The sequence below is a fragment of the Helicoverpa armigera genome, chromosome 30 (assembly GCF_030705265.1).
Source record: "Helicoverpa armigera isolate CAAS_96S chromosome 30, ASM3070526v1, whole genome shotgun sequence".
In the NCBI taxonomy this organism is placed as follows: domain Eukaryota; kingdom Metazoa; phylum Arthropoda; class Insecta; order Lepidoptera; family Noctuidae; genus Helicoverpa; species Helicoverpa armigera.
The window spans coordinates 2679344-2694703 of NC_087149.1; the positions used below are offsets into that span (position 1 = coordinate 2679344).

Here is a 15360-nt window from a genome sequence, read left to right on the forward strand (position 1 = left end):
GACGGACGGACGGACAGAGAAGCGAAAACAAAAGGGTCCCGTTTCACCCTTTGGGTACGGAACCCTAACGTGCGGGTCCAGCGACTCGCGCATGTACCAAAGCAAGATACCCACCCGCGTGCTCTTGTCACTTGCGCATGTTAACTTGCTCCAGCTACATGCACCGTGTAGACGCACCCATAGCCACAAGCTCCTATTTTTTGGTCAACCATTAAATAATTATTAAATTCTCTCTTTTTGAAAAATAATAAAAAATGAAGCTTTAAATAAATTAATACCTATCTACTTATTCAAACCAATAAATTACGTATTTTAACTATAATGTAACACTTAATGATTTATGGAAAAAATAAGTTTTAATCTATTATGTATTTAAATAAATAAATTGAGTAGTGGTTTACATTGCAATAGTAAACCTAAAGCCGGTTTGCAAAAAGGGAGATTTAACAATCTGGTATAGGTACATAGCTGATAAAAAGGTGAAGGAAAACATCTCGAGGAAACCTGGACTATAAAGTCTGAAATCAGCAACCGCATTGAGCAAGCGTGGTGATTAATGCTCAATCCTTCTCCGTGTGAGAGGAGGCCGCAGCCCAGCAGTGGGACGATAAAAAGGCTGTAACAGTAACAGTATGGGTACATAGATGTTTCATCTCACGAAAGCGGGTGTTTCTAAGACTCGGCGAATCGATAAACATTCACTTTCGTAAAACATTTAAAAATACGTACATTAACATAGCCTATAGCACTCGGGGACAATAGCTTTCTAATACCGACAAAACTTCTGGGGCCCGATTCTGCTAAGTTAATCATGTCAAAATTGAATAAGCAATGCAATAGAAGTTTTACCCATATGGGGCATTCTGCTACTAATAAAAGACCAATCGTATTCCAACGACATTCGATTGGTTTGCGATTGGTCTGCTATTTTGGTCTATACGGTAGTTTGCTGTACAATCATATTGCAATCGTAAATTATTTGCAGACAAAATGATTCATTATTGAATGACACAAAAGATTAAAAGGTTAATTAAAAAAAAAAATTGCAGAATGCGACATACCTACGCTTCAACCGTAATTGAGTCGTGATTGTATCTCAGTCGGATGTGAATCGTATGTCGCTTATATAAAATTTGCAGAATCGTGCCCCTGAAATCAGCGCAGCAATTTCAGAGATTACACCACAAACATACAAACTGGCAAACTGGCAAACCTTTTTACAATTTATAAATAAATTAAGTTTGTTATTAATATTATGTTCAGAAAGCTTTCTTGCTTCGCTGCGGCAGAATTGAATCCTTAGCGTAACTGAAGAATGATAGCAGACTGTATCTCTTTGATTTTCTTGATAGGTAATCTGTTAAGACGTTGTTGTCACCTGAAATTATATGGAAAAAATGAATTTAAAGCAAATATTTTTAAAATATGATAGTTTTTAGTGATAAATGAGGCTGGGAAAAAAAATCTTTTCATTTATTCAATTTCTTTGGGGGTGAAAGTTTAATGATACTACGTATAGTTTAATAAAAAGAGATTTCTTTTTGGACCCTAAAGGCTCCGAAATGACTTAACCGATTTACAAAATTCTTTGACTGTTGAAAAGCTACACCCTTCCCGAGTAAATTAGGCTATATCTTATCCCGAGAAACCGCGGGGGAAAATAATGTAAAAAACATGACGTGAAAGCTGTCACTAAAAAAGTTATTTTTAACGTCGGAGTATCGCTGCGTCAAAGTCCAACTGTAATCCGTTCAATAGATTTTGACTTTATCGCAACCAGATAGACAGTTTGGCGAAAGGACTATGGAGTATTATACCGGGTGTGTCGTTCATAATCACATTAAATGAAATGCGTTAATATATGTACTGGTTAATGTATGTCGACTAACATAAAGAAAACAGAAAAATACGTAAAAATAAAAAAATGAATTTTTCAAACAAAGTAAATAGAATAAAAATGTGTGAATATTAGAACACCATATAAAAGTCAGCCATTACAAACAACTGAAATTCGCCCTTGAAAACTGACAGCTGTCAACTGATCAAAACATTCGATACTCCCTAACTTTATCTCTGCTTTACACATGATGTTGTAAATTATAAAAACGAAAACTGACTCCTGTGGTTAAACCACTGAATGGATTAGGTTGTTTTTTTTACAATTTGTCATAGAATATCATAAAGTATATGCGATAGGATTTAATGTGATTGTGAACGACACACCCTGTATGTAATGAATGAAGATAACTTACCTAACAACAGTGGTTGTTTTTCCCCAGTGGTGGGCAAAACGTAGTCGTTCGCAGACAGCGAAACGAACATTGCGAAAGGCACCACCCACAGACATAGCGTGAAGTATGCTAATACCTGGAACATTCAATAATTTATGTAAAGAATCTTTTTTTTTGTCACGAAATCGAAATGCCAAAAATTCAGTAATTTTTTGGATCATCAACAGCTGTGCTCTATCAAAATCGTTGGCCCCATTAAAATTAAACATTAGATATGTACGTGGAGTGAATTCTGAGTAGAAGGGAACATATGAATGAGCAGGAAGGAATGTATGAACGATGAAGAGTGAAAGAGAGTGAATGAAGATTAAAAATTACAAGATGGAAGACGTAGACGCGAAGACGCTAAGATTATACGATTTAAAAGATTTGTAAAAGAAGTTCAAGAGGAAATTAAACCAGTATTTAACTTTATTCGCTTTATTTTTTGCCACTAAATCCCACATGTATTTAATTTTAAAGGTTTCTTTCGTCCATTAAAACTGATGAAAACTCTGGTTTCAGGATACATTTAAAGACGGGATTCTAACGGTGTGCGGCACTCTGACGTCATATATATGTTTCTTATGGACTACTGCCTCTAGTAAACTGATACAAAGTTGCTATTTAGTAAACATTTTTATAAGCTGTGGACTTGCAGTCGGGCAAGTATAGTTATCGGCACGAATCTTGAGCTCTGACCTTCACCTGCGCAGAAGTAATTTATTGGGTCCCTTTTGTGGTATGAAGTGAGGCGCGGGGGCGGGCTAAAGCAGTGATTGGTAGGCAGTGCATCGCGTCATAGCCGTCACTCGGGATTGGTTCTTTGCTAATAAATCACTTCTGATGTAGGTTAAAGCTCAAGATACGTGCCGATAACTATACCTCAATGTAATTTTTCAAAGTTATACATGGATGGATAAATTATTTATCTTGGACACCAATGACTAAGTAACTTTAAGAAAAACCATCTTGAGGAAATCTGGACTTTTCACTATAAGTAAAGTCGGAAATCACCAATACAACTCTCTTTTCTCTGTTTCTTATCCATGTATGTATCTTGAAATCCTAATAAAAATCACTACAGCAGTTTTCTTAATACAAAAAATATTACATACCTCAGAAAAACTATAATACACAGCTCCAAAGAACTTGAAAGCCAAATAATGATGTAGTATGAGAGTCAGCACCGATGTTATGAACGCCACACTCGATATTCTGACTACCGGGAAGTCTCTTAGTAGCAGACCGTGCAGTAGTTGCTGCAGGAGCCCTAGCGCGTTCAGATGGAGGGGAATGTCTTCGAAGAGTTGCAGGCCTATGTGGAAGCCGGCTGTTGCCTGGAAAAGAGGATTTATGCAATATTAAAGGTTGGTGTGGGTTAATGATGCTATAAATAGCAATTTTAAACGACGATTTGGTGTCTCAAAAATGTTGCTACTTTCAGGTTTTTGACCATAATAACATTACCTAGTTTATTTTGAAAAGTAATTTAATCTAACAGGCTAGATTTTTAATTGGATATTTAAGATATTCAAAACTTTCTGCATAATTATACTATAGCTGCTTCAAAAGTCGGATTATATTGGAATTAGTTTCGCCCATCCCCATAGTCCATTTCCCGTATAATGGCGTCCACGGCCGGTTTCGGCCACGGCGGCTGTTCTCATATAAGGAGATCAGCCAGCTGCGCAAGACATATTATACGCACGAGCATTTGCTTGGACACAGGTGCACTCACTATTCCTTCACTCTCATAACCCGATGGAACAGCAATCCGAAACGACCGGAAAGAGATCATGTGCAGGACCGACATTTTAGGCCCGACCCGGGAATCGAAGCCGAGACCTCAAGCACAGCAGCCGCGCTTGCGACCACTAGACCAAAGAGGCAGTCAATTTCCCATAGAGTTATTGACAATACCCATCCTTACGAGACATACCTACCCAATATACTTTGTATAGCAGTTCATAAATAAACTGATAATTTGATATTATTGATAGATTATTATAAATGTATTTATTTAACATACTTACAACAACTGTCCATGTGATTATATATTTGGCCATTACTGTGTATTCTTCCACTAATTCCGCTAAGTAATATAGTCCAGCCGCTGAAAACAACATTTTAATTGAGTTTTTAAACCATTTTGGTAATTAAACAAATAAGATATAGCTAGTAGGAGTTGTTTCAATACTCTTATAACGAGAATAAAAGATTCTATTGTAATGTTCTAAATAACCATGAGCAGAATCTGGTACACATTTATACTAATAAATCTATACTGTATACTAATAATACAATAAAGAGGAAACATACTTATTTTGTGTAACAGGTCTGAAACAAGTAGACCTATTTGAAAAAATATGTTACAATTGGAAAGCAATTCTATTCTTAAGTAACAAAGCTATATTTTATCTTATATTTTATTTTTATAAGCTATATTTTATCCAGGTACAGGAATAACCTCCCCAGGACATGTGTAAAACCAAAAGAAAAGTAAAAAGTTGTGGTGGCCTAGCTATATTTTATCCAGGTATATTTTACAGGGTAAAGGACCAACCTCTCAAGTATGAGGGCGCGGGTTCGATCCCAGGTCAGGCAAGTACCAATGCAACTTTTCTAAGTTTGTATGTCATTTCTAAGTAAATCTTAGACACCACTGACTGTGTTTCAGATGGCACGTTAAACTGTAGGTCCCGGCTGTCATTGAACATTCTTGGCAGTCGTTACGGGTAGTCAGAAGCCAGTAAGTCTGACACCAGCCTAACCAAGGAGTATCAATCGGGTTGCCCGGGTAACTGGGTTGAGGGGGTCAGATAGGCAGTCGCTTCTTGTAAAGCACTGGTACTCAGCTGAATCCGGTTAGACTGGAAGCCGACCCCAACATAGTTGGGAAAAAGGCTTGGAGGATGATATGAATAAAACCACGGGGACACCACTAGTACCTATTGGATACTATCATCTAGACACACGGCAGTGTGTCCGCCAAGTTCGAGCAAAAAAAGCGACACACCGGCCGTGGGTTATATTACACGAACCATTTCGGGCCAAATTCGACCCCCCTGTAACTCATCTATTTTTTTATTTACGCATATCAAATTTCTAGTATCTGTTGAGACCCCCTCACTTATCTAAAATACAAAATTTCATTAATATACCTATTGTAGGTCTTGAGATATTGACGTCAGAAAATCGCTATTTTTACTATACACTCACTGACTGACTGATTCACTGACTCACTCATCAAAAACCTAGACCACTTCCAATGGTCGTATTGACTTTAAATTTGGCATGGAGGTAGGTCTTTATGTCAAGGTAAAGGGAAAAATCTGAAAATGGCCAAGTGTGAGTAGGTTTCAAAATAATGAAGGTGTTTTATACCCGGTGTAAATTTATACCCCTAATTAACTAAAACGAACTAAATTTATCTATATTAATATATCTTCGAATGGTACAAAGGTTTGTATTTAGTCAAAGTAAAGTAAAAATCTGAAAACGGCCAAGTGTGAATCACTTTCGAAAATAACGAATGTGTAACTTTGATCCACGAACATAATACCTATATGATAACATGTCATGTCAGTCAGTTGGTAAATCTAGTCCATTTAGTTAATCTAGTTCATTTCTTTGTAAGACATATTAAAAAATCTAAAAGATAGTATAAATGAGACATTTCTTTAACTAACTTCATCATAAGAAAAAAATAAAATAAACAACCTTACAAAAATAAATGAAATCCCACCCAAAACAAAAATGTGAAAGACTGCCAAGTTCGATAATATGGGAATGCTTCGCCTATAAAAGAAGTGAGATCTGAATAAGTACCAAGTTCCATACACATACCTCATTTAAAAATAGTTACTTTTTAATGATGTTACTTGGCAAGTTTTAATAGAAAATTAAATACTTGATTTATTGCGTTTAGTAGGTTTATACATATTATACAAGGTGTATGAAAACTTGCATAGTGATAAATTTTCAGTACTTTAATTAAATGTTCGACATAATTAACATACAGAATTGATTAAAAACATGACGAGGCGTCTTTTTCGTACATAATTTCGGGTTTTGAGCGAGGTAAATAAAAAACGGTCTTTCGTATTTTATTCCTAAATTACGACGATTATCGAGTATAAATTGGACTTTGTTACATATTTACTACAGGAAAAACTTGCTAATATAAGGCTAAGCCTGGATTTTATCACATAAACTGTATGTTTTTGCAAAAAAACTATTCAGTCTGTGTTTTTGGTAAAAAGGTCTGTTTCACTTACCTATCGCCAATGTGACGAACACAGCTTGGACAGCTAATGATAAAATACTTAATAAGTAAAGGAATAACATGTTTAATTATTTTATTTTGCCTTTGTTTTGAATTTTCTGAACACAATTTTAGGTTATACGCGTTGTCATCACAATGTCAATGTCAAATGTTTTTTTTTTTTTAATTTTTAATGGCATGGCGTTCTAGCCTTTGTGCCAAAATGTCAAATGTTCTGTTCAAAGAAGTGTTGCCGCTGTAGGAATATTTTGGGGTTTCAACCGTTTGTTCTTATCCAACTGCGGCAGAATATGGTTTTATACACTGTTATGCGTTATCCTACTGTGGCAGAACCAAATAAGTATCCAATTTGATGACGTTAGTGTAATTCATGAATTAAAGTGAGTGATACAAAGGCCTAAATAGGAAGGCCTACGCGTTTTCAATAGGTTGATAAGGTGATGATGTAGCAGGATATCTTCATATGTAAATCTTACACTAATGATTTGGATGGCAGATTAATTCAGCAACAAGTACGTACCTACACAAAAATTACCCTCAGAAAACAGTAACTTCCATTAAAAATTAAAAGAAACACAATTTTATTTGCAAATCATTGATTTTAATGCAACAATAGAAATACAATCACATGAATAAACTTAAAACTAACTAAAGTAACATTTTTACATTCTAAGCGACATGGACTAGGGTCTCAGCATACAAGTCTCCATGTTCATTCTCAGCTTTGCATCCATAGTACCCAGTGTCGCTCTTCTTGGCGTTTTTAATGGTCAAAACGCCATTTTTGTAAGTGGCTCTGTCGCCCAGAGGTTTAGCGTTGTATGTAAAAGATACTTTGGGTTCTGGCAAGCCGGTCACTTGGCAAGGTATAGACATATCTTGGCCTTCTTTCACGGTGACCACTTTTTCAGCTTTCTTTGAGAGTTTTGGTGCACCTGTAAAGAGAAGGGAAACGATTCATAAGAATAGACGAATAAGTAGGTTTGTTATATTTCTTTCCAATTAAATGAACAAACGAATCGGTCTTAACCACCGATGCAAAAAGAGAGGTGTTATAAAATTCATGGCGAAGCGTGTTTGTTTTTGGTACCGTGGCTCTTTAACGGACGAACCGATTTGAATTCAGTTTTATTTAAATTAAAGCTGATGTCCAAGTTTAGGTTTTCAGATAAAATTCTTTAAAGACCGCGCAGCTCTTTTCAAGTTCTTACCTATTTCGTCAACAGACAGAACTGTACCTATAAATATTTTTTTTCATTTCAGCATAGGTATTGCATTCATTTAATACGCACCATATATTTTCATCGAAATATTTGAAGGCAACATTTTAATTACTACCTGAGTTTCTAGTTTTAAGGCAACAGAAACCTATACCAACGAACTGTATCCAAAATTACTCTATCACCCAGATACTTACTGACTACAGTCAACCTCATTTTATGAGTCTGCTTCTTCCCGACGCCATTGTCCACGATGCAGGCGTATTCACCAGCGTCTTCGAGAAGGGTCTCCTTGATGAGCAGCCTCTTGCCACTGGTCCTGTTGTATGCTGTGACTCGGTCTCCAGGCTTGCCGTCCGCATCCTTGCCGTCTTTGTACCAGCTTGGGAAGCCGAGGGGACTGTGGGAAGAGGTTTAAGATGTTATAATCATCATCATCATCATCTCAGCCATAGGACATCCACTGCTGAACATAAGCCTCCCCCTTAGATCTCCACAGATACCTGTTGGAGGCGCCCTGCATCCAGCGTCCGGCGACCTTTATAAGGTCGTCTGTCCACCTTGTTGGTGGACGTCGTACGCTGCGCTTGCTAGTCCGTGGTCTCCACTCCAGCACTTTTCGACCCCATCGCTTCGCTTCGATAATGTGGGTGGTTAACTTGTAGTCAGAAGCAAGTTAGTCTGACAACCGATATTACCAATACCCTAGTTGGGAACTGTTGAGAACTATACCTAGCATGATAAAGTTGGGAAAAAAGGTGCGGAGGTGAATGTGAGTGGTAAAATTAAGAGATGACTGTCGAGCATGCGCGATTGTTAGAAAGAGTTACAGCGGCCCTGGTACATAAAGGGCTAAAGAAGGAACATGATGGGTTTTAGTCAGTAATAATCTGACACTGGCATTTTCCGGGTTCGGCTTCCAGATTAACTAGATGCAGCTGAGTTCGTGTTTTTCAAGGAGCCAATGCCTACCTGACCTCTTTATTACATCATCATAGATCTATCAAATTAAAACTCTTTCTTCATTTCTCCTTTCAGCCTATTTGACAGCATTCAAAGTTGACAGCTACCAAATATTTATGCGTAAAATCGTAAAATCACAACTATTTGTAGTAATATTATCTAAATGAATAACAACCCATTAAAAGTACCTACATAAAATAATTTACAACACAACTTGAACAACTTATTTACATACTTTAGAAGTCATAAAATTGTCGTTAAACTTCAGTGTACCTACTTTAATTTTACTACAGTTAAACTATTTGTAAACACATAAAATATTTTTAGTTGTGCAAGAAGACTATCCAAAATGTACTGGATATTAGTTTTGGATAGCGTGTGCAACGGTGTTGCCAAATGCGAGGCTAATTTTTCCGATGTGACCAGTCTTAAAAATTCAATTGGACAAAACCAGGAAGAAATTGACAAACTCCTTGATGATCAACTAAATGAGACTTTGGACTATTCTGAAGATTCGAATAACTCTCTGAAAATAAAGTTAATTTCACTTATTCTACAGTTTGCCACGAAGTTAACTTTTGTAGTCTTGGTGATTGTTATTTTAAATATTATTATAGAATTACTCCATGGCGAAGATGATGATTAAGTTTTTTTTTTACTCTTACCTCTAGATATTACTTTTTACCTACTAAAGTCTACGGTAAGAGTCTGACCTCCCTCACGCTCCTAACTCACAGCGGGTAGTGTTATTTAAGGATGCGTCTACACGGTGTATGTAGCTGGAGCAAGTTAACATGCGCAAGTGGCAAGAGCACGCGGGTGGGTATCTTGCTTTGGTACATGCGCGAGTCGCTGGACGCGCACGTTTTTAAAATGCATGTAACCTGTGCATGTGCCTCAACATGCGCAAGCTACTTGCACCGTGTAGATACACCCTGTAGTTGATTAGTAGAAAATATGCAAAGGAGACTTACGTCCCACCATAGATGCAGTAAATCATGGTAACATCACCAGCTTTGGCCATCATATCGTTGCTCACATATTGAGGCACTAACTCCCCATTCTGCGGAGTCTTATCCTGCACCATACTCTTCAGGAAATGCTCAGCTAACACCACATCTTCACTAGACGCAGGGGTTTGGGCAAAACATACATACTTAAAGCTGGGACTGACATCTGATTCAGTAATGTTAGAGAACCAGAGAGTACCATCGGGAGACAGCGTGATTCTACGGCTTAAGAACTCCTCAACGATTGATGGATCAGATTTGAGTTGCGTCTTCCAAACTATCTTTGGTTTGGGATAGGATTCTGGGATAGGGCACTCTAGCTTGTAAGGTTTTCCTTCAGTGGGTGTATGCTCTTTTGTTTCCACTTTTTGGGCGTTGATAAAGGCTCTCTTCAAGCTGATGATACGAGTGCTGGCTGTGCCTGAAGGAGTTTCCACGAAGCACTGGTATTTCCCCTCGTCTGAGGGTTGAGGGTTGAAGAACATGATGCTTCCTTCTCCGGGGCGTTGGGCAATGTGACCAGCTTTCTCCCAGTCGAAGGGTTGCCCGTTTTTGTGCCATGAGTACCTGAAAAAAAAGTGTTATGTAGAAAAAACAGCAGGGGAAGAGGAGTAAATGAACATGCACATTGTTTGTGTGCGGGCGATCGGGAGTGCTCAGAGTGGTCGAGTCGCCGAGTCAAAAATAATGTGAACAAAATACGATGTGCACGTAGGTATTTTTTATTTACACACACAAGTATACCTATGCTTTAGTGATGGGTTTAAATTTTAAATCTATTCAAAGTAAAAAAAAAACCTACAAGTTCAAAATAATCAGTATTCACGACAAGATGATTGAATAAGCAGTAAACAGCTTCCTAGGCTGAATTACGAGATTCTGCACTCCAAAAAAAAAGCATCGCGAAATTCTATTGACTTCTTTAAAATTAGTCGTGGTGGCCTAGTGGGTAAAGAATCAACCTCTCGAGTATGAGGGCGCGGGTTCGATTCCAGGTCAGGCAAGTACCAATGCAACTTTTCTAGGTTTGTATGTAGGTATTTTCTAAGTATATCTTAGACACCAATGACTGTGTTTCGGAAGGCACGTTAAACTGTAGGTCCCGGCTGTCATTGAACATCCTCGGCAGTCGTTACGGGTAGTCAGAAGCCAGTAAGTCTGACAACAGTCTAACCAAGGGGTATAGGGTTGCCCGGGTAACTGGGTTGAGGAGGTCATATAGGCAGTCGCTTCTTGTAAAGCACTGGTACTCAGCTGAATCCGGTTAGGCTGGAAGCCGACCCCAACATAGTTGGGAAAAGGCTGGTCGGAGGATGATGAGGATGATGATGGAATCCTCATCAATCGATCATCGAGCTTAACCTGTAGTAAAGAACTAGGTAAAAACAAAACAATAACTACCTATGCTATTGTTTCCCCAGTCATATGTCTCAGGTGATTTACCAAACGTAAGGAATATGAATCATTTTGAGGAAACTGCATAAGATTTCCTCATTTAACAAAGAGATGACAAACGCATGTGTTTTGAGGAGTTACCTAGCAGGTAGGTGTAACGGATTCTTTTATTGAGGAAAAATTGTAAATTACTTTATTAAAGTAGGAGGTAAGTAATAGAAATTAATATTTTCAACTGCACAATTGACTACCTATACGTTTTTCTTGTAATATTAGAAATGTGTATTTTTTAATGATTAATGGACGTTGGTTTCTCTTTCAAGCTAAATGTATTTACTGAATGGATTTTAATGATATCCTCCTAGCCGATTATCGGCAACGGCGACTGTTCTCATATAAGGATGACACAGGTGCACTCACTATTCCTTAACTCTCATAACCCGATGGGACGACAATCCGACACGACCGGAGAGAGATCACAAACAGGGCTCCGATTCTCCTAAGTTAATAATGTCAAAATGTAATAGAAATCGAATTGCAAAATGAGCAATAGCAGTTTTAACCATATCGGGCATTCTGCTACTAATAAAAGACCAATCGTATCCCAACGACATTCGATTGGTTTTCGATTGGTCTGCTATTTTGGTGATTTTGGTCTATACGGTAGTTTGTTCTACAATCATATTGCAATCGTAAATCATTTGCAAACAAAATGATTCATTATTGAATGACAGAAAAGGATAAAAACGTTTATTTCAAAGAAAAAATAGCGGAATGCCACATACGCTTCAATCGTATTCGAGTCAGGATTGGATCTCAGTCGAACCGAGTCGAATGTGAATCGTATGTCGCTTAAGTAAAATTAGGAGAATCGGGCCCCTGGACCGACATTTACGTACTCTGAATAGATTTTAATCAACATGGTGGTAGTAGATCTTATAGAACACTTGGTAGTTAACGCGAGTTACCGCGGCCCTGGTACATAAAGGGCATTTTTTAACGATGTCAAAAATAAAAAAAAATATTAAGTAGATATATCTGCATCTACCTGATACACTAACTGTAGTTAGACAATAATCAATTGCAATGATATTACCTACTTAACTGTACATAGAAGGCAATGACCTAAGTTTTTAGCAAGTCATGTTTTTTGTACTAAGCACCGTTTGGAAGTGAAGTGAATAAAAACTACTGAACGGAATTTTCATGCTTTCACCAGCAGGAAAAGAGATTCAAGTTCAGTTTTCTGATGATGAAATGTAGGTGCCATACATAAGAATAGGGTAGTGTCCAGGGTCGAAATAATGAAATAATATTTAGTCCGCTTTTTAGATAATCAAAAAATATTGGATACGTATTTTTTCTTTTTTTAATTAAACATAAAATGACAAAGATAATACACTTCAAAAATTAGGAGTGGGGGCCTTTTACGTCACAGTGTCCTGAAAATTGTAGCAACTTGTGACGTCACACTCAACTTTAACACGCTATATCTTAACAAGTTCTGATCCAATTTAAAAAAGAAAAAATACGTATCGCTTAATTTTGGACAATCTACAAGACGGACTATTAATTATTATTTTTTAGGAAACTAGCCTATTAGAAGGAACGTTTGTACCCGATTTAAAACAGCTAAGTACACTTTTCCCGACTAACATTGGCTATTATATCTTTTTCCCCGGTTCTGGTGGTAGTTCCTTATGGGACGTGGGTGAAACCGTGGGAAAGTTCTAAAATAAAAGTACGTTCAAATCTTGACAACGGTATGTCAGATAGGTACTTTAATCCTTTAGGGTTGGACCACATCTGGCAGCACGGAATCGCATTTGTTCCGGCAGCATACTGCGAACTGATGAAACTGATACTGTGAACTGGTGAAAGGATGCGTTAGCATGCTATATCGCGCTTCAGCGTTCCGGAGTCTCCCTGCCGACCATTGCATTCTCGGTCTAGCAAATGGCAGTTCTAAGCGACAGAAAGAGAAAGGGCGATGGAAAAAGGCGATTCCGTGCTGCCAGATGTGGTCCAACCCTTAGGATACACACCTGATTAACTAAAGGTATGTATTAACTATAGTCTCAACTTACTTGACATCCTTCTCTCGACCCTCAGTGGCGCATTCCAGCAGCACCGTGGAATAGTTGTCAGCTCTGAACAGCACCTCAGCGGGCTGGTCCTTCAGGACTGGCAGTTGTGTTGCCTCTCTCTTCTCTAGTGGTTGCGCTGTGCCTGGTGGAAGAGCAAGGAGGATGAGGTGTAAGAGGTCGACCATGTTTGAATGGATTGGTGATTTTTGGTGAATATATAAAATTAGGGGCTTGAAGAGTAGACTATGCTATACTTATATATACGTAGGTACCACGTAGGTTCCTATTAATTATAATCTATTCCAGACACGGGACTATAGAGTTCCGGATTTTTGAGAGGCGATCGTGAGGCCTAAGCCAATCGCTAAAGCCTTCTTGAGACAACTTAAATGGAGTGGTGACACAAAACCGACGATTATCCCTGTATACACTATAGAAATGTACACAAGGAATTATTAAGGTGAAGAAATTGTTTGCATGTTCTTGGAATACATTAATTTCAGGAACTGCATATCCGATTTTTTCGGGCTTTCAAGTCAAACTACTGAACCGATTGAAATCTGGTTTAAGAGACTGAGAACGGACAATGCTTTTTATCCGGTTGCAGAAAACGATTCGTGTGTCCCCGGGCGCGGGTGAGACCGGATGGAACTATTTCTTCCAGATAGTTTTTCCCTCTGCTAAAAAAAAGTGGTGGAACAAATAGTAAACCTATAAATTATGTAAACTACTAAGTAGATTTTTCTTTTTTATCTTCATTATAATTCTACTGTATGTTATCGTGAAATTTTTAATATAATATTCATACGCCTTTTCAGGCAGATTTTGGTGAAACAAATTATAATTGTGTTGTCATCATGTAATATCCAAAATGTAATGAATAAATAAAATAAATTAACATTATTTACTTACATAAAACTATGCACGCAGCTAAGATCAAACCCTTCGTAACGGGAGCCATTTTTGTCTGAAAAAGAAAAAGTAATTTGTAATTAATATAGTTACTATTGTAATTATTATGTCTGACTTTAGAGATAACTAACATCCTACGAAACATATATAAACAAATAAAATGTCTTGTAAAATTAAAGTTTGTTTATTGCAAAAGTTAATGCTCCCTACATATTTATATGAAAATGAAAATTAATCAATCCATCAATAGTACGTGCTAAAGTATGTTTTTACGAGAATTGCAGGATATCTAATAAACATAACAGTTATTTTTACGAGTTTGTTTGTCATACACAATTCTTTAACTAATAAATAAATAATAGTCGACATGGAAGTTAATTTGAAGTCTACAAAGGAATCAGACATTTTTTTTCTCTTTTCAGTTTCAGAGTGTAGCAAAGGGTGTGCAAAGGTTTCAGAAAATTTCAACAAAAATAAAAATTGTAAAAGTCGAATTAGCAAAAGTTTTTTTGAGCTGAATTAAAAACTGAAAAGTAGCTTAAAACTGATATTATAAATATTCACGCTAGCTCTATGAACTTACTATTTTTTATTTAATGTATTGGTAAACAAAACAACAAAGGCAATAAAAAAAAGTTTTGAAAAGGTAACGAACCTCTTTCGCAGCGTTTGGCGGGAACTGCACTATGACAAGTGAAGCCCATGCCACAGCTTATATATCGGACAAAATGATTCAGATTTTTTTACAATGCAAATGTACTTGCAGAAGGTTCACTTTGATCGAATATTTATATAAGAATCTTTTATAGGTTTTAGGATTATTTGTACCTACCAACATCTCATCTGCCAGGCCTTTTCCCAACTATGTTCGCGTCGGCTTCCAGTCTAACCAAATGCAGCTGAGAACCAGTATTTTACATAGAGCGACTGCCTATCTGACCTCCATAACCCAGTTACCCGGGCAACCCAATATCCCTTGGTTAGACTGGTGTCAGAATCACTAGCTTTTGACTAGTGTTGCAAAAAAACAGTTTTTTTTTCTAGTGTGAAAAAAAACCTTGAAAAAAAACCAGATAAAAAACTGTTTTTTTTCTGGGCCTTGTTTTTTTCAAGAGTATAATAACTCTAAAATTGTTAGGGCATTCACCGTTAAAGATTAATGCTTAAGATTACATAATAGAGTCTTAGGTTTATTCTTGAATCTACGGTACTTTT

General features: G+C 37.2%; 2 protein-coding genes across 2 annotated transcripts; both read right to left on the bottom strand.

Moving 5' to 3' along the window:
• Positions 1-1250: 1250 nt before the first annotated feature.
• LOC110380694 (protein TEX261) lies at positions 1251-6705 on the bottom strand. The gene is made up of 5 exons (XM_064042972.1): positions 6551-6705; positions 4307-4386; positions 3389-3610; positions 2253-2367; positions 1251-1378 (listed from the first exon to the last, which is right to left on the bottom strand). Exons 1-5 carry the CDS (start codon positions 6618-6620, stop codon positions 1260-1262), a joined length of 606 nt encoding a protein of 201 aa, XP_063899042.1. The 5' UTR covers positions 6621-6705; the 3' UTR covers positions 1251-1259.
• Positions 6706-7157: 452 nt separating this feature from the next.
• Positions 7158-14899, bottom strand: LOC110380698 (hemolin). Its single transcript, XM_064043008.1, has 6 exons — positions 14801-14899; positions 14146-14200; positions 13234-13375; positions 9716-10318; positions 7976-8178; positions 7158-7493 (listed from the first exon to the last, which is right to left on the bottom strand). The coding sequence occupies exons 2-6, from the start codon at positions 14192-14194 to the stop codon at positions 7228-7230; spliced, it is 1263 nt and encodes a 420-aa protein (XP_063899078.1). The 5' UTR covers positions 14195-14200; positions 14801-14899; the 3' UTR covers positions 7158-7227.
• Positions 14900-15360: the final 461 nt, after the last annotated feature.